This window comes from Pan troglodytes, chromosome 8, assembly GCF_028858775.2.
Source record: "Pan troglodytes isolate AG18354 chromosome 8, NHGRI_mPanTro3-v2.0_pri, whole genome shotgun sequence".
NCBI lineage: Eukaryota > Metazoa > Chordata > Mammalia > Primates > Hominidae > Pan > Pan troglodytes.
The window spans coordinates 84,711,262-84,726,840 of NC_072406.2; the positions used below are offsets into that span (position 1 = coordinate 84,711,262).

At 36.9% G+C, this 15,579-nt stretch overlaps 1 protein-coding gene across 3 annotated transcripts in view; it reads right to left on the bottom strand.

The window, feature by feature from the left end:
• The window catches only part of MICU1 (mitochondrial calcium uptake 1), a 258,934-nt gene that overhangs the window by 130,374 nt on the left and 112,981 nt on the right, over positions 1–15,579 (bottom strand). For 2 of the 3 annotated variants that reach the window (XM_009458672.5, XM_054659695.2), the window contains one exon: positions 10,236–10,350. The exons of the other annotated variant lie outside the window; for it this stretch is intronic. In XM_009458672.5, the coding sequence (XP_009456947.1) occupies positions 10,236–10,350 (115 nt within the window). The remainder of the gene's footprint in view (positions 1–10,235; positions 10,351–15,579) is intronic. 3 annotated transcript variants of the gene reach the window in all.

Sequence of the window (15,579 nt, forward strand, 5' to 3'; positions counted from 1 at the left end):
AGCTGCCAGAAATAGTCTTTTATTTAAACTGGTTTTCCTTACACTGTTATTTGACAGTTGTGTTATAGAAAGATTATTCAATATCAGTGATGTCAAAAAGCTTGGATTTTCCAAGAGTTCCTGGGTGAGAGATTCTAGAAGGCAAGCCAGTGCTTTTCTACTTTAGGAATATATTTTCTTCAAATTCATGTTACTATTTTATGCCCAAATTACATATGTCTGCATAATAGACCCCCATCCCTAACTTCAGAGATCTAAAAAAAAAAAAAACATCTGCTTGAATTTCATTTCATGTGGTTTTTTATTCCATACCATGTGCTCAATAATAGCCAAAGTGACGGCTTATGCCAAGATGCAATTTATTGCATAGATGCTTAGAACTAGCTACTTTAGGCTGGGTGCAGTGGCTCACGCCTGTAATCCCAGCACTTTGGGAGCCCAAGGTGGATGGATCACCTGAAGACAGGAGTTCAAGACTAGCATGGCCAACATGGTGAAACCTGCTCTCTACTAAAAGTACAAAAATTAGCTGAGCGTGGTGGCGGGTGCCTGTAATTTCAGCTACTTGGAAGCTGAGGCAGGAGAATCACTTGAACCTGGGAGGCAGAGGTTGCAGTGAGCCAAGATTGTACCATTGTATTCCAGCCTGGGCAACAAGAGTGAAACTCTGTCTCAAAAAAAAAAAAAAAAAAAAAAAAAAAAGACAACTAGCTACCGTAATAAAGAAATTAGATTTTTGTTACTTAACCTATGCTAATGACACTCTTTAGATGTGACTAAGTTTGGCATTCACCCAAAAACTGTTTTCAATTTAGTGTTCAAACAGAAAAATTTAGACAGTCTAACTAATTTTCTAGCTTTTATCATGTATACATACATAGAAAATAACTGGTCCCTTAAGACATTTAAAAATGCTAGGCGGGATGCTGAGGATGCCTGGAGCAATATAAAATTATGGTAAATTATGGTATTCATACTAAGTCATCATTTGGAATTTTTTTTTTTTTTTGAGACAAGGTCCTGCTCTGTCACCCAGGCTAGAGTGCAGTGGTGTGATATCAGCTCACTGCAACCTCTGTCTCCTGGTCTCAAGCGATCCTCAACATTTTAAATGAATATTAGAATTTTATTACATTATAAGAATATTATTATTTTCAAAACAATGAGGCTGGACTGATTCAAATAAAATACAAGTATGAAAGGCTAATAAGGAGAACTCAAGGGTAAAAAATCATAAAATCGCCCTCAAGATACAGTCAAAATACATTTAGATCTTGTTTTTCTTATAAGCCACAATTTGCTTCTTTGCCCTCTCTGTTCTCTGCTTAGCCTTGAACAAATCACAAGCAATTATTCCCAAAGGATAAATTTCCTTTTTCAGATTAAAAAATATTTAAATATTCTAGAATAGTCACAAGCAGATTTGAGAGATTAAACACAATTGCCACTTCTTTCTTGCTTGAATGAATTCAACATCATCTATAAATAACTTGATATATTTCAAAGCATTATTTTAATGTTTTGACAGAAGCTGCATTATCATAAAACCAATGAATTAACCACAAAAACAGGTTATGCCAGAAAAGGAAGTTATTGGTAAATAACACATTGTGATACTTTTGGCCTTACAATATGCAAATGAGTATTTCAGAAATTCTAAGCACCTCTCATAGGCTAAAATAACACTGAAAAAGATTAGCCTTTTACCTTCTTAATCTTATTCTTCATAACATCAATTTAGCAATGGTAGATAATTTCCAGACATAGAAATTATGAAGATAATAGCTAAACCAAATTTTCTGTGTAACTTCCCCAACTCTGATGTCCCAGTAAGAAGGATTTGTAACTGCTTTATACCTGTTGATACATCTCAGCTGTTAGGCCTTGCCCGTATTTTTCAATACATCACTCGACCTGAAAAACTTATTTTCATCTAAAACTTTTACAACATTTTCATTAGATGGAATGGCACTGATCAGCACCACACTTTCCAAGTCACATACACTTTGTGATCTGCTCTTGACTTCAGCATGGCAAGAGAAATAAGATATTACACAACTTCACTTGAATGCTATTGTAATATCTCAAAAGGCTTGTATATTTGTGAGAAAGATGCATCATAATGAGGATGTAGCTTAATTTTCAGTAAATCAAATCTGGCTACTGTGAAAACACTTAATTCAATTTCTCCACTGATTCTCTAAAATCTAAAGAGATAATCAAAATGAGAACATAATGAATTATGCCAGATTTTCATTAAGTCTGCCTCCAAATTTTAAAGCCCTGGGTACCAAACATTTTTGCTTTGATTTTTCTGGTAGCTTTTCAAAGATTAATAGTAAAAAGTAAGGAAGTTGCTTAATGATAAACTATTATATATATACACACACACATATATATATATATATATATATTTTTTTTTTTTTTTTGAGACAGAGTCTTGCTTTGTTGCCCAGGCTAGGGTGCAGTGGCGTGATCTCAGCTCACTGCCGGATCACTAACCTCTGCCTCCCGGGTTCAAGCGATTCTTGTTTCTCAGCTCCCTAATAGCTGGGATTACAGGCACTCACCACCATACCCAGGTAATTTTTGTATTTTTAGTAGAGACAAGGTTTCACCATGTTGTCCAGGCTGGTCTCCAACTCCTGACCTCGAGTGATCTTCCTGCCTCAGCCTCCCAAAGTGCTGGGATTACAAGCATGAGCCACTGTGCCCAATTATAAATGTTTTATTATTGCCTCCCCATCAAGCTATCTAGAATTGTTTTCATGTTATTAGCCCACAGGGTTAATAACTTTAGATTGAACATATATGAAGACAAAGAACACACAATAATATTTCATAATTGTCAATGGCCAAGGGCCAAATTCTAAGTTATATTACCATTACCTAGTGAATCTTAGCATTAGTAAGAATGATCGAAGTCAATAAATAATATTTAGCATTCCAAAGAAATTCTGATAACCCTTCTCTATATCTAGTTATGCAGAAAAATCTCTGACTTCTGTGTATAAAATTTAAGACCATCAGCTAATGTTCCAGTTGGTTAGTGCAGAGAAGTAAGCTACTAATAACCATGCTTGTTTATTCCCACTCAATTCTTATTAACTTACTTTAAGAATCAGCAGTCCTTGGAAATTATTTAATAATAATTATTAACAGTCTCTTCATCTTGCCTAGAATGAATCTGAATTCATTTTATTAATGAGTAGTTATCTAGTAAATACTTAATATTCTATTTAATATGGATGCTATGGCTCATGCTGAAAATTCTTCAAGTTAATCCATCAAAGCTGATTAGAGAGATAAGGTTTAAAGCAATAGAATGTATGAGTTAGGAGTAAAGAGGGGATACAAATATATGAATTCTGAATTATAAGAAACCAAGCTTGTTTGGGAATAGATTAATTAAAATACACATTTTCCTCATTTCACTGGTACTGGCTACAGACTGAAGACATCAATAGCTACAAGGACTATTCTAAATTTAGGATATCAACAGCAAAGTAGAGTCTTAAGTTTGCTAAAGGTTTTTTTTTTTTTTTTAATAAAATGAAAAAAACAACATATGTTATATTCTTGCTCTGTTACCTTGCCACCATGCTTAATATAGATATGTCTGTAGTGAATATCATTACAAATTTATAATCAGTCATGCAGCTTATATTCTAGATTGGAAAATGGACAATAACAGTATAAAAAATAAATTATATGGAATGTTAAATAGTGATATGTGCGAAGGAGAAAAAATAAAGAAAGAGGTTTAGGAGATGTGTGTTGTATGAGTGAAATGGAATAAAAGGTGTTTAAACGTGTAGGTTGGCCAAGGAAGGCCCATTACCCGAATCACATACAGAGAAGAGTAAGAAATTCATGCCACTGCTTATTGTAAGCACGAGATATTTCTGCCAGATTGATTGTTATTCTGGATACGTGTCCTAGAAACTCTTATTTAGAAAAACCAAACTTCCAAAAAGTTTCAATAAGAAGAATTAACTCTAATGGAAGAAATTATATTGCATAACATGCTTTCTTTAGAAAAACAGCTTTCTTAATTTTATTTTTAAGTCAAGAAAAAAACCCACATGATTTCCTATATGTAGTTGTTGACTTTTATTTTAGACCACATAGTAGTTCATAAGCTACTTTGAGGATTCAAGTTTCAATCCATTAGAGCACAGTGTTCATATTCTTCAAAATGATGGCGATTTCTTGAACACCTGTGAGTTCATTAACTTTGTTTTGCTGTTTTTTTTTTTTTTTTTTTTTTTTTTTTGAGTCAGTCTCGCTCTGTCTTCCAGGCTGGAGTGCAGTGGCGCAACCTCAGCTCACTGCAACCTCTGCTTCCCAGGTTTAAGCAATTTTCCTGCCTCAGCCTCCCGAGTAGCTGGGACTACAGGTATGTACCACCATGCCCGGCGAATTTTTGTATTTTTTAGTGGAGATGGGGTTTCGCCATGTTGGCCAGGCTGGTCTCGAACTCCTGACCTCAAGTTATCCACCCACCTCAGCCTCCCAAAGTGCTGAGATTACAGGTGTGAGCCACCGCGCCCAGCCTTAGTCCGTTAACTTTGAATGAAAACAGCTCCTCAGAAATATGGCGGTCCCACAGCATCTGGCTGATGCCCTTTGCACTGTTCTAGCTGGTTTTCTGTGGCCCTGCTATCCATCAGAGTAACAGATGAATGCATATGCTAATGTGCTTTCCCTATTCCCAAGCCACTCCCTGGCAAAGATTTTCCTTAGGGTATTGGGTGCCCTCTCGCAGATGACTTGGGAACCATTTAGTGTATTTAGACTGTAATGATCCCTTGTTACCCACAAGAAAGGAGAGTCACTGAGTGCCTCATTTCCTGTCATCCTAGCGGCAATCTGAACATGGGAAAGAACTGATCTCAGTGTCATTTCTCATATTTCTCCCCATCTTGTTATAATAGATAAAGTAGACAATGCAGTGTGCAAAACTCAGATTGCAAGGATGCTTGAACTGCCCACTATCTATAGGAGAGTTTATGACCAGCCTTTCCGTAGTTCAGCCTTAGACAAAGAAGCAGCACTAAAGTTACAGCTTAACACTGCTGAATATGTGACCACAGCAGTAATGTCAAGTGACAGGAGCCCAGATGCTGGGGTTGGCCTGGGTTCAAATCCTAAACTGTCTCCTTACTCACTGTGGGTCTAGGGACAGGTTCTTTAACCCTCTGTATGCCTCAATTTCCTCATTTGTAAAATGAAAGTAACAATAGTATAAACATTATAGGGTTGATTTGAGGAAAATATGTCACTGGAGTCTCAGCGGGAGAGGAAGGGAGATCATAGAAAAAGTACTTGAAGAAACATATAAAGGCACAGGTCTAAAAAGCTCAATGAACCCAAAGACAAGAAACATGAAGAAAACTGCATCAAGGCACATCATAATTAAAAAGAACATGTGCCAAAAATAAACGAGTGGTTCTCAGACAGGGATGATTCTTCCCCACCCCCAGCACATAGACGACATTTAGCAATATCTGGAGACAGTTTTGCTTGTCATAGCTGGGGAAGGGTGTAGGCTGTGCTGCTGGCATCTAGCAAGTAGAGGTCAGGAATGTTGCTAAATATCCTAAAGTGAACTGGACAGCCCTCACAATAATGAATTATCCTGCCCAAAATATCAACAGTGCTAAGAGTGAGAAATCCTAAAGGCATGTTATAATCAAATGTTTAAAACCAGTAGTAATATCAGGCAAGAGAAAAAAATAAAAGGAATCCAAATAGGGAAATAAGAAGCCACATTATCTCTTCACTGACAATATGATTCTATACCTAGAAAACCCAAAATACTCTGCCAAAAGGCTCCTAGACCTGAAAAATGACTTTACTGAAGTTTCAGGATACAAAATCAATGTACAAAAATCAGTAGCATTTTTACACACCAATAACTTTCAAGCTGAGAGCCAAATCAAGAACTCAATTCCATTTACAATAGACACACACACATACACACACACACACATACACCCTAGGAATATACATGACCAAGAAGGTGAAAGATCTCTACAAGGAGAACTACAAAACACTGCTGAAAGAAATCAGAAATGATACAACCAAATGGAAAAACATGCCATACTCATGGGTTGGCAGAATTAATATTGTTAAAATGACCATACTGCCCAAAGGAATCTACAGATTCAATGCTATTACTAATAAATTACCAATGTCATTTTTCACAAAATCAGAAAAAAACTATTCTAAAGTTCATATGGAATCAAAAAAGAGCCTGAATAGCCAAAGCAATCCTAAGCGAAAAGAGGAAACCCAGAGGTATCACATTACAAACTATACTATAAAGCTACAGTAACCAAAACAGCATGGTCCTGGTACAAAAACAGACACATAGACCAATGGAATAGAACAGAAAACCCAGAAATAAAGCTGTACACTTACAACCATCTTATTTTCAACTAAGCTGACAAAAATAAACAATGGAGAAAAGACTCCCTATTTAATAAATGGTGCAGAGATAACTAGCTAGCCATATGCAGAAGAATGAAACTGGACCCTTACCTTGCATCATATACAAAAATTAACTCAAGATGGATTAAAGATTGAAATGTAGGACCTCAAACTATAAAAATCCTAGAAGAAAACCTAGGAAATACCATTCTAGACATCAACTTTGGGGCGAAATTTATGAGTTATTCCCCAAAAGCAATTTCAACAAAGGCAAAAATTGACAAGTGAGACCTAATTAAACTAAAGAGTCTCTGCATAGCAAAAGAAACCATCAACAAAGTAAACAGACAAACTACAGAATGGGGGAAAATATTCACAAACTATGCATCTGACAATGGTCTAACATCCAGAATCTATAAGGAGCTTAAATAACTCAACAAGCAAAAAAGCAAATAACCTCATTAAAAGTGGGCAAAGGACATGGATAGATCCTTCTCAAAAGAAGACACATAAGCAGCCAACAAACATGAAAAAATGCTCAATATCACTAATCATCAGAGAAATGCAAATCAAAGCTACAATGAGATGCCATCTCACACCGGTCAGAATGGCTATTATTATTATTATTTTTGAGATGGAGTTTTGCACTGTCTCTCAGGCTGGAGTGCAGTGGAGTGTGATCTCGGCTCACTGCAACCTCCACCTCCCGGGTTCAAGCGATTCTCCTGCCTTAGCCTCCTGAGTAGCTGGGATTACAGGCACCCACCACCACACCTGGCTAATTTTTGTATTTTTTTTTTTAGTAGAGATGGAGTTTCACCATGTTGGCCAGGCTGATCTTGAACTCCTGACCTCAAGTGATCTGCCTGCCTTGGCCTCCCAAAGTGCTGGGATTATAGGCATGAGCTACCATGCCCAGCCTAGAATGGCTATTATTAAAAACACAAAAGATAAGAGATGCTGACGAGGCTGCAGAGAAAAGGGAATCCTCATACACTGTTGGTGGGAATGTAAATTACTTCAGCCACTGTGGAAACCAGTTTGACGATTTCTCTAAGAACTACAAACAGAACTACCATTCAACCCAGTAATCCCATTACTGGATACATACCCAAAGGAAAATAAATCGTTCTACCAAAAAGACACATGCACTTGTATGTTCATCGCAGATTTATTCATAATAGCAAAGACACAGAATCAACCTAGGTGCCCATCAGTGGTGGACTGGATAGAGAAAATGTGGTACACAACACTATGGAATACTACACAGTCATGAACAAGAATGAAATAATGCCCTCTGCAGCAACATAGATGTAGCCAGAGGCCATCATCCTAAGTAAATTAACACAGGAACAGAAAACCAAATACCGCACACTCTCATTTATAAGTGGGAGCTAAACACTGGGTACATGTGGACATAAAGATGGGAACAACTGACACTAGGGACTACTACAGAGGGTAGAGCGGGAGGGGGACAAGGGCTGAAAACCTACCTATTGGGTACTATGCTCACTATCTGGGAGATGAAATCATTCATACCCAAACGTCAGCATCACCCAATATCATGTAACAAACTTGTACGTGTCCTCTCTGAATCTAAAATAAAAGTTGAAATTATAAAAACAAAAAAGAAGCAAGCAAAAAAAAAAAACCTAGTGATAAAGAGACTGTTAAAATCATACCCTGATTCTATTTTCTTCATTCCTGACAAATATAGAAAGTAATTTACTAAGTAAGCACTTCATTGTAAATCACTCACCACATTCAAACTAGGAGTTGAGCACCATAAAGTAAATGTGCTGGAAATGGCAGAGCTACTTGGAGGGGTTTCTAGAACCCAAGGGTCATTGTGACTTTTTAAAAACAAGCTTTTAAGTGGTTAAGGGAGCTATGCGATGTACCAGGTACTCTGAAGGTTCTGTTCTGTGTTCCTTCTGACATTTGGAAAGATATGAAGGTAACAGGACTAAGCAGTGGACACAAGTTCAAAGCTTATTTCAGCTCAACAAACATTTGCTACAACTACTTACAAGTATACATTTTATACCAATGCAGGTCTCTTCATTTAATGCCATAGTCTTTCTGCTACATCATGGCTATTTGCTGTATAATAAATTCTGTCCAAAGTCACAAAAATGTTTTAAAAATTCCCACCAGTTTGGGTCATTTTTTAAAAAAGATAAGGTTTATGGATCTTTAAAAATCAGACACGAAGTAACGTGTTGTGACAGAATAAAAAAATAAAAACCAAGACAGATTTCCACTAAATATTAGGCACTAAACTATTAATAGCTACTTTATATTCATGATGTCATCATTCTCAAATAAATAATTTGGGTTTGATATTACTGCCCCCTTCATTTTACAGACACAACAGAAGAACAAATCTATTGTCTTCCCCCAAATCACAAGCTGAGAAATGGTGGGGCTGGGATCTGAACTAGAGATGCTTTTAAAAGCACATTATGATCTTAAGTTGTATGCTGCTGGAGTTATTTTGGATTTTCATAACAAATCAATGTGTATTTTCATTGCCAGGGTACTGCTCCACCGTATGAATTTATTCAGACACTTTGGTGTCCCAAAGTCAGCTGTGGCAAGGCATATACATATATATATATAATTTCCTTGTCAATCCTTACACACTTACACAGAGGAATAAGAACGAAAGTGGTCACAGTCATGGCAGGACATGTATATGCCACTTATTAAAAACTATCTTCTAGTAGCTTTATGTTTACAGATGGCTGGCTTGGAGAAGGTGAAAAAGAGAGGGTTATTTTTGTTTGATATGTCCCAGACCAAAAAAAAAAAAATTGCAAATCACTTATTTCAAACATACAAATCTGAACTCTGGTTCACCTTAGGTAGATTTTAATAGACTACACATGGAGAGCTACGAACATAACATTTTGTTTAGTTTTTCTGAATGGTTAAAAAAAAGTCACATCAAAAAGTAATAAAATTTAAAATCACTTAGAGTAGCATACTAATCAACAAAGCTATTGATAGTTTTAAAAAATCAGAAACTCCTCAATGCTCTAAGTGAGTCAAAATTGAGTTTTGTGTCTTCAGAAGTATTCCTCCAAGGTTAAAAAACAAATATTCAACTCAATTAGGTCAACCAAGCCAATTTTCTTCTTTAGTGGAGGAAATGATAGATCAAAATATGTGTTATTGGAGAAGCAGTAAGTTAATGAAGGATATAGTAGTAAGCAATACATGACTCACCTTGACAGAATACAGAGTGACAGACAGTTAAAGGTAGATGTCACTTCTTAGTTTTTTTGCTGCTGTTGTTTTTGAGACAGGGTGTCACTCTGTTGCCCAGGCTGGAGTGTGGTGGCCTCATCTCAGCTCACTGCAACCTCCGCCTCCCAGGCTCAGGCTATCCTCCCACTTCAGCCTCCTAAGTAGCTAGGACTACACGTATGCTTTTGTAGAGATGGGGTTTCACCATGTTGCCCAGGCTGGTCTTGAACTCCTGAGTTCAAGTGATCTGCCCACCTTGATCTCCCAAAGTTGTGGAATTACAAGTGTGAGCCACTGTGCCCAGCCGTTTTGTTTTGTTTTGTTTTTAACTTTACTTTGATACTTTAGTTTTCTCTTCTTTCTGCCTCTCTCAGGTGGTTCTATACACAAGTTATAGTAAATTAAAAGCAAATGAAATTTTATGTAACTTATAATTCATTATAATTCATTAACTCTACCAATATGTCTTGTTTTATAAACATATAAACAATTATGTTTATAGTCCTGTATCTGCTCTACAAATGGAAAAAGAAAACGTTTATACTTACTGGAAAGAACAGTTGTGAGGAAAATGTAGTCTGAAAAGGATATGAGCCCACATTCTCCAAGGGTGTAAAATATACTGCCTTCATCAGCAAATTTTTCTCGTTCCTGGGAAATTTTCTATAGAATGTATGGGTCCCACCAAAAGACAAAAATATATAAGTGAATTAGAATATAAATAGTAAGAGATGAATCACCATTTATCTGACAGTTTTATGCTATTTATCATAAGCATTTCTCTCATGGCCATTCAAAATCAATGGATCCTTTACAGTTTTCAAGATGATGAAAATTTTAAGACAAAAATTATGTTTTCATTTCAACACTAGTTCAATATGAACATTAGAAAATAATTTCAATGTTAGAACCCTCTGCCATTGCACATATACAGGCCCACTTCAGAACAGGTTTTGTTTCTTAGTTTGAAAAACAATCCACCTTCTTCTACAGAGGTATACGTGGTAGTAAACAAATAAACAAACACATGAAAAAACTAAAAGGAAATCAGTTTTGTCCAAGAAAAACTAGACTGATAGTGATTAGAAAGAAAGAAGTGAGCAACTATTTCCAAGGCCTATACAAATGCTCAGAAAACCAATTTCTGAAAAACTAATTTTACTTGATAGCCCCAAGAATCTTAGCTTCAGAATACAGACCAGTATGCAGAGTGAATAGCATCTCTGAAATATAATGCCAAATCAGTCGTACACACTTTCGGCAATTTAATCATATCTACTGTTACTTTAATGAAGGCTCCTAGATGTCAGCTATTTGATGAAACTGTCTCCTAAAACTTAGTTTTTACTCTAAATATATATTTCTCTTCTTTAATCTATAAATCTCACAAAGAAAGTTAGTTCTCAGCTTTGGTAATTGTCTGCCTGGCAAGTGGTCTCTTCCTGGGTGTTTAAACAAACTTACTCTGTTTTCTGAATTCTTAGCCAAAGCATAAACTCAGTTGTGACATTGAATATATTTTCAAAAACTGAAAAGGATCCACCAAAAAGTTAGACTTGAAACTAATTTCCACAAGTTCTAGACCACCAAAAATATTTAAGGAATTATTTTGAGTATAAAAATAGATTTTAAAAACCCAAACCAATAAAGCACAATCAAAGTAATAATGTCATGCAAGCATAAAGTAAGAGGCAGCATTGCAGGCATAACTTCAAGAGGAGTATGATGAAAACTAAACCAACAAGCACCATCACACCAGCATCCAGTTACACAACTATCCAATGGGTTACCTCTGTCTAGTGGAGATCCCATCATAAACCACAAAGGAAAGAAAACTGGTTAACCAACTGAAAATACAAGTACCACACGAATCATCGTGAAGTCAGTTTGTATGATCTTCTCAATAAACTCATTCAAAATAGCCTCTACTAGATATTTACTTGTTCATAAGAAACAGTAGCTATGGACAGGTTAAAGTCCACAGGTGAATACCAATTACACAGTAGTAGGTTTTGATGGCGCTTCTACTTAGAAGAACTTTGCTGACTTCTTTTGCGGCTCACAGAAGGCATAGTCCTGCTTGATAGCATTTAGAGATTACTTCTTTGAGTTGACAACAAAAATGAGTATAGTCCAGTATGTTATTAAGGTTAGATCTCATACTACACTTGATCTTCTACCAAGAGACTGAACAGAAATTTCAGACAAAAAAAGCTACTGAATGAGAACTAGAACAGCAAAGCCCTCCACCAGGAAGTTAATATTTAAATTTCTCAAAATAAAAGAAAAAAATTTGCATTTTTTACGTTACCCAAGATACTGCAAAGGTAAACTATGTGAACAGGAAAAAATACACAAAATGAGAATAGGTCCCCAAAGGCTGACCATTACCAGCCATAACAATAAATGTGTATAGAAGCTAATACTTAATCATAATGATGTAATAAGCTTATGGGGAAATTGCTATAATTAAAATAAATAACATAGTGGAAGCCACAGGTTGAGAAACAGACAAAAGTCTAAGGATAGAGTGAAAGGAGGAAGTTAAGCCAAAGAAGCAAACCTAACATTATTTTTCTAACAATCATCCGGGCCATGCTGACGCTGAGAAGGTAACATAAGGGCAAATCTAATTTTGTTGGTAACAAAATTTGAGTTTGACATAACTTCAAACTCACAGAAAAGTTGAAAGATTAGTATAAAGTACTATTATATATTTTTTACCAATTCACCAACAGTTTACATATTACACAATTTGCCTTGTATTTTTTCAACATGCCACTTTGAAAGTAAATTGGAGACATCATGCCACTTTATGCTTAAGTACCTCAGCCTAGATTTCCTGGGAACAAAGACATTCTCTAATGGTCACAATCCCAAATGCCATAATCCCAAACGTTGAAATCCCCAAAGATCAAAATTTCTAAAGCCTAAAATCCCCAAAATGTAATTCTGATACATAATTTATAGCACAGTGTATGTTTAATAAAACCAGGAAATTTAGTATTGATACACATACTATTATCTAATTCAGTCCTTTTTTATTTTTATTTTTTGAGATGGAGTCTCGCTCTGTCACCCAGGCTGGAATGCAGTGGCGTGATCTCAGCTCACTGCAACCTCTGCCTCCCGGGTTCAAGCCTCAGCCTCCCGAGTAGCTGAGATTACAGATGCACACCACCACGCCCATCTAATTTTTGTATTTTTAGTAGAGACGGGTTTTGCCATGTTGGCCAGGCTGGTCTTGAACTCCTGGCCTCAGGTAATCCACCCACCTTGGCCTCCCAAAGTGCTGGGATTACAGATGTAAGCCACTGCGACCAGCCAAATCCAGTCCATTTTCAAATTTTAGCAAATTGTCCCAATAATTTCCTTTATAGCTATTTTCACCCTGATCAAGGATGTAATCCACAATCATAAACTGCATTTAGTTATCATGTCTCTTTAGTCTCCATTAATAGGGAACAGCCTTTCTTTGTCCTTATTTTTTCCTGTAGAGTTTTATTGGTTTTGATTGTGATAAATTCACCATTTTTACCATTTAACCACACAGTACGTGGGCCTTTTAGGTTTGGCTTCTTTCACTGAACGTAATGTTTTTTAGGTTCACCATGTTGTAGCATGAATCAATATTTAATTCCTTTTTATTGCCAAATGATATTCCACTGTATGGGATGCTGATCATAATCCCCCCAAAATACACACTGAACACCATAATCCCGAATGTTGAAATCCCCAAAGATCAAAATCCCTAAAGTCTAAAATCCTAATTTTGGAAAACATAAAAATTATTTTAAAATATTTGCTTACATTTTTAAAGAAGATTTGAGAAACATAAGAATGAGACAGAACACTTTGAGCAGAAGAACCATTGTTCATAAAGAAATGGCTCAAAGGGGAAATGTATAAACGCCTATCACTATAGTTAGTAATCGTATGTGCCCCAGTTATAAAGGCAGTCATCTGAAATACCCTGAGAACAAACCTAAGTCTTTTCATGAGGTAAGTTAAAAACCACAATGGGTCATTATTGCATACACAGTTGCCCAAAGAGCTGAGATCTTGAGAAATTTTATCTTTCACAAATGCAGTACAAAAAAGGTCATTTCTTCATTTATTGAGGAAGTTTCAACGTTTTTACATAAACGCACAATGCTTACACACAATAAATGCTGTGATAATACACTTTCCTGAAGTCGAATTTCTGATATCCAAAGCAGCAGCAGAAAAGTCTGCCCCAGCTCTCAGAGAGAACCATTTGCTGTCTCCAGATCCCTAGCTGATTGGGTGGTGCCCATCAACATTGAGGGCAGACCGTCCCCATCTAAATCCACTCAGATTCACACACTAGTCTCCTCACCCTAACACCCAAAATAATGCTTTACAAGGTTTCTAAGTATTCCTTAATCTAGTCGAGTTGACATTTAAAATTACTGATACCTAAAATTAAGTCCACAAGTTCATCCCTTATCAATCTGGCATCCATACACAGCTCCTTTCTTTCTTTCTTTCTTTTTTTTTTTTTTTTTTTTGAGACGGAGTCTCGTTTTGTCGCCAGGCTGGAGTACAGTGGCACAATCTCTGCTTACTGCAATCTCTGCCTCCCAGGTTCAAGCAATTCCCCTGCCTCAGCCTCCCAAGTAGCGGGATTACAGGTGCCCGCCACCGCGTCTGGCTAATTTTTTGTATTTTAGTAGAGACGGGTTTCACCCTATTGGCCAGATGGTCTCGATCTCCTAATCTCATGATCTGCCCACCTTGGCCTCCCAAAGTGCTGGGATTACAGGCGTGAGCCACCATGCCTGGCCCCCATACACAGCTCCTTAAGCCATACTTAACTCCCAAATAAAGATAACAAGGTAAGGAATTTTGATTTTTTGGGATTGTATCTTTTGAGATTATGATCCAAACCCCACTGTATGTATATGCCACAGTTTATCTATTCATATGCTCAAAGACATTTAGGTTATTTCCACCTTTTGGTTATTCATGTATGAGTATCTGTTTGAGTACCTGTTGTCAATTCTTTTGGTATGTATTAAGGAGAGGAACTGCTGGGTCATATGGCAGCTCTATGTTTTTGGTTTTTGTTTGTTTTGTTTTGTTTTGAGACAGTGTCTCACTCTGACACCTAGGCTGGAGTGCAGCGATATGATCTTGGATCACCGCAGCCTTGACCTCTGGGGCTCAGCTCAGGTGATCCTCCCATCTCAGCCTCCCCAGTAGCTGGGACTACAGGTACATGTCACCATGCTCGGGTAATTTTTGTATTTTTTGTAGAGATGGGGTTTTGCCATGTTGCCCAGGTTGGTCTTGAACTCCTGGAGTTAAGCAATCTGCGTGCCTCAGCCTCCAGAGTGCTGGGGTTACAGGCATGAGCCACCACACTCAGCTGGTTGTTTTTTGTTTAAGACAGGAGGAGGTTGCTCTGTCGCACAGGATGAAATGCAGTGGCACAATCATGGATCTGGGCTGCATCCTTGATCTCCTGGGCTATAAGCAATCCTTCCACCTCAGCCTCCCAAAGTACTGGGATTACAGCACCATTTACATTCCCATAAGCAATGTAAGAGGATTCCACATTCTCCACACCCTCACCAATACTTCTTCCTCTTCTTCTTTAAAAAATTATAACCATCCTCATGGATATGACATGGTATCTCACTGTGATTTTGATTTACATTCCCCTAATACCTAATGATGTTCAGCATCTTTTCATGTGCTTTTTGACCATCTGTATATCTTCTTTGGAGAAATGTCTATCCAAATCCTTTGCTCATTTTTGAATTTGTTATTTCTCATTTGGCTGTTGAGTTCTAATCTAAGTTCTTTATATATTCTGGATATTAGATCCTTATCATAGACATATCTGCAAATATTTTCTCCTATTCT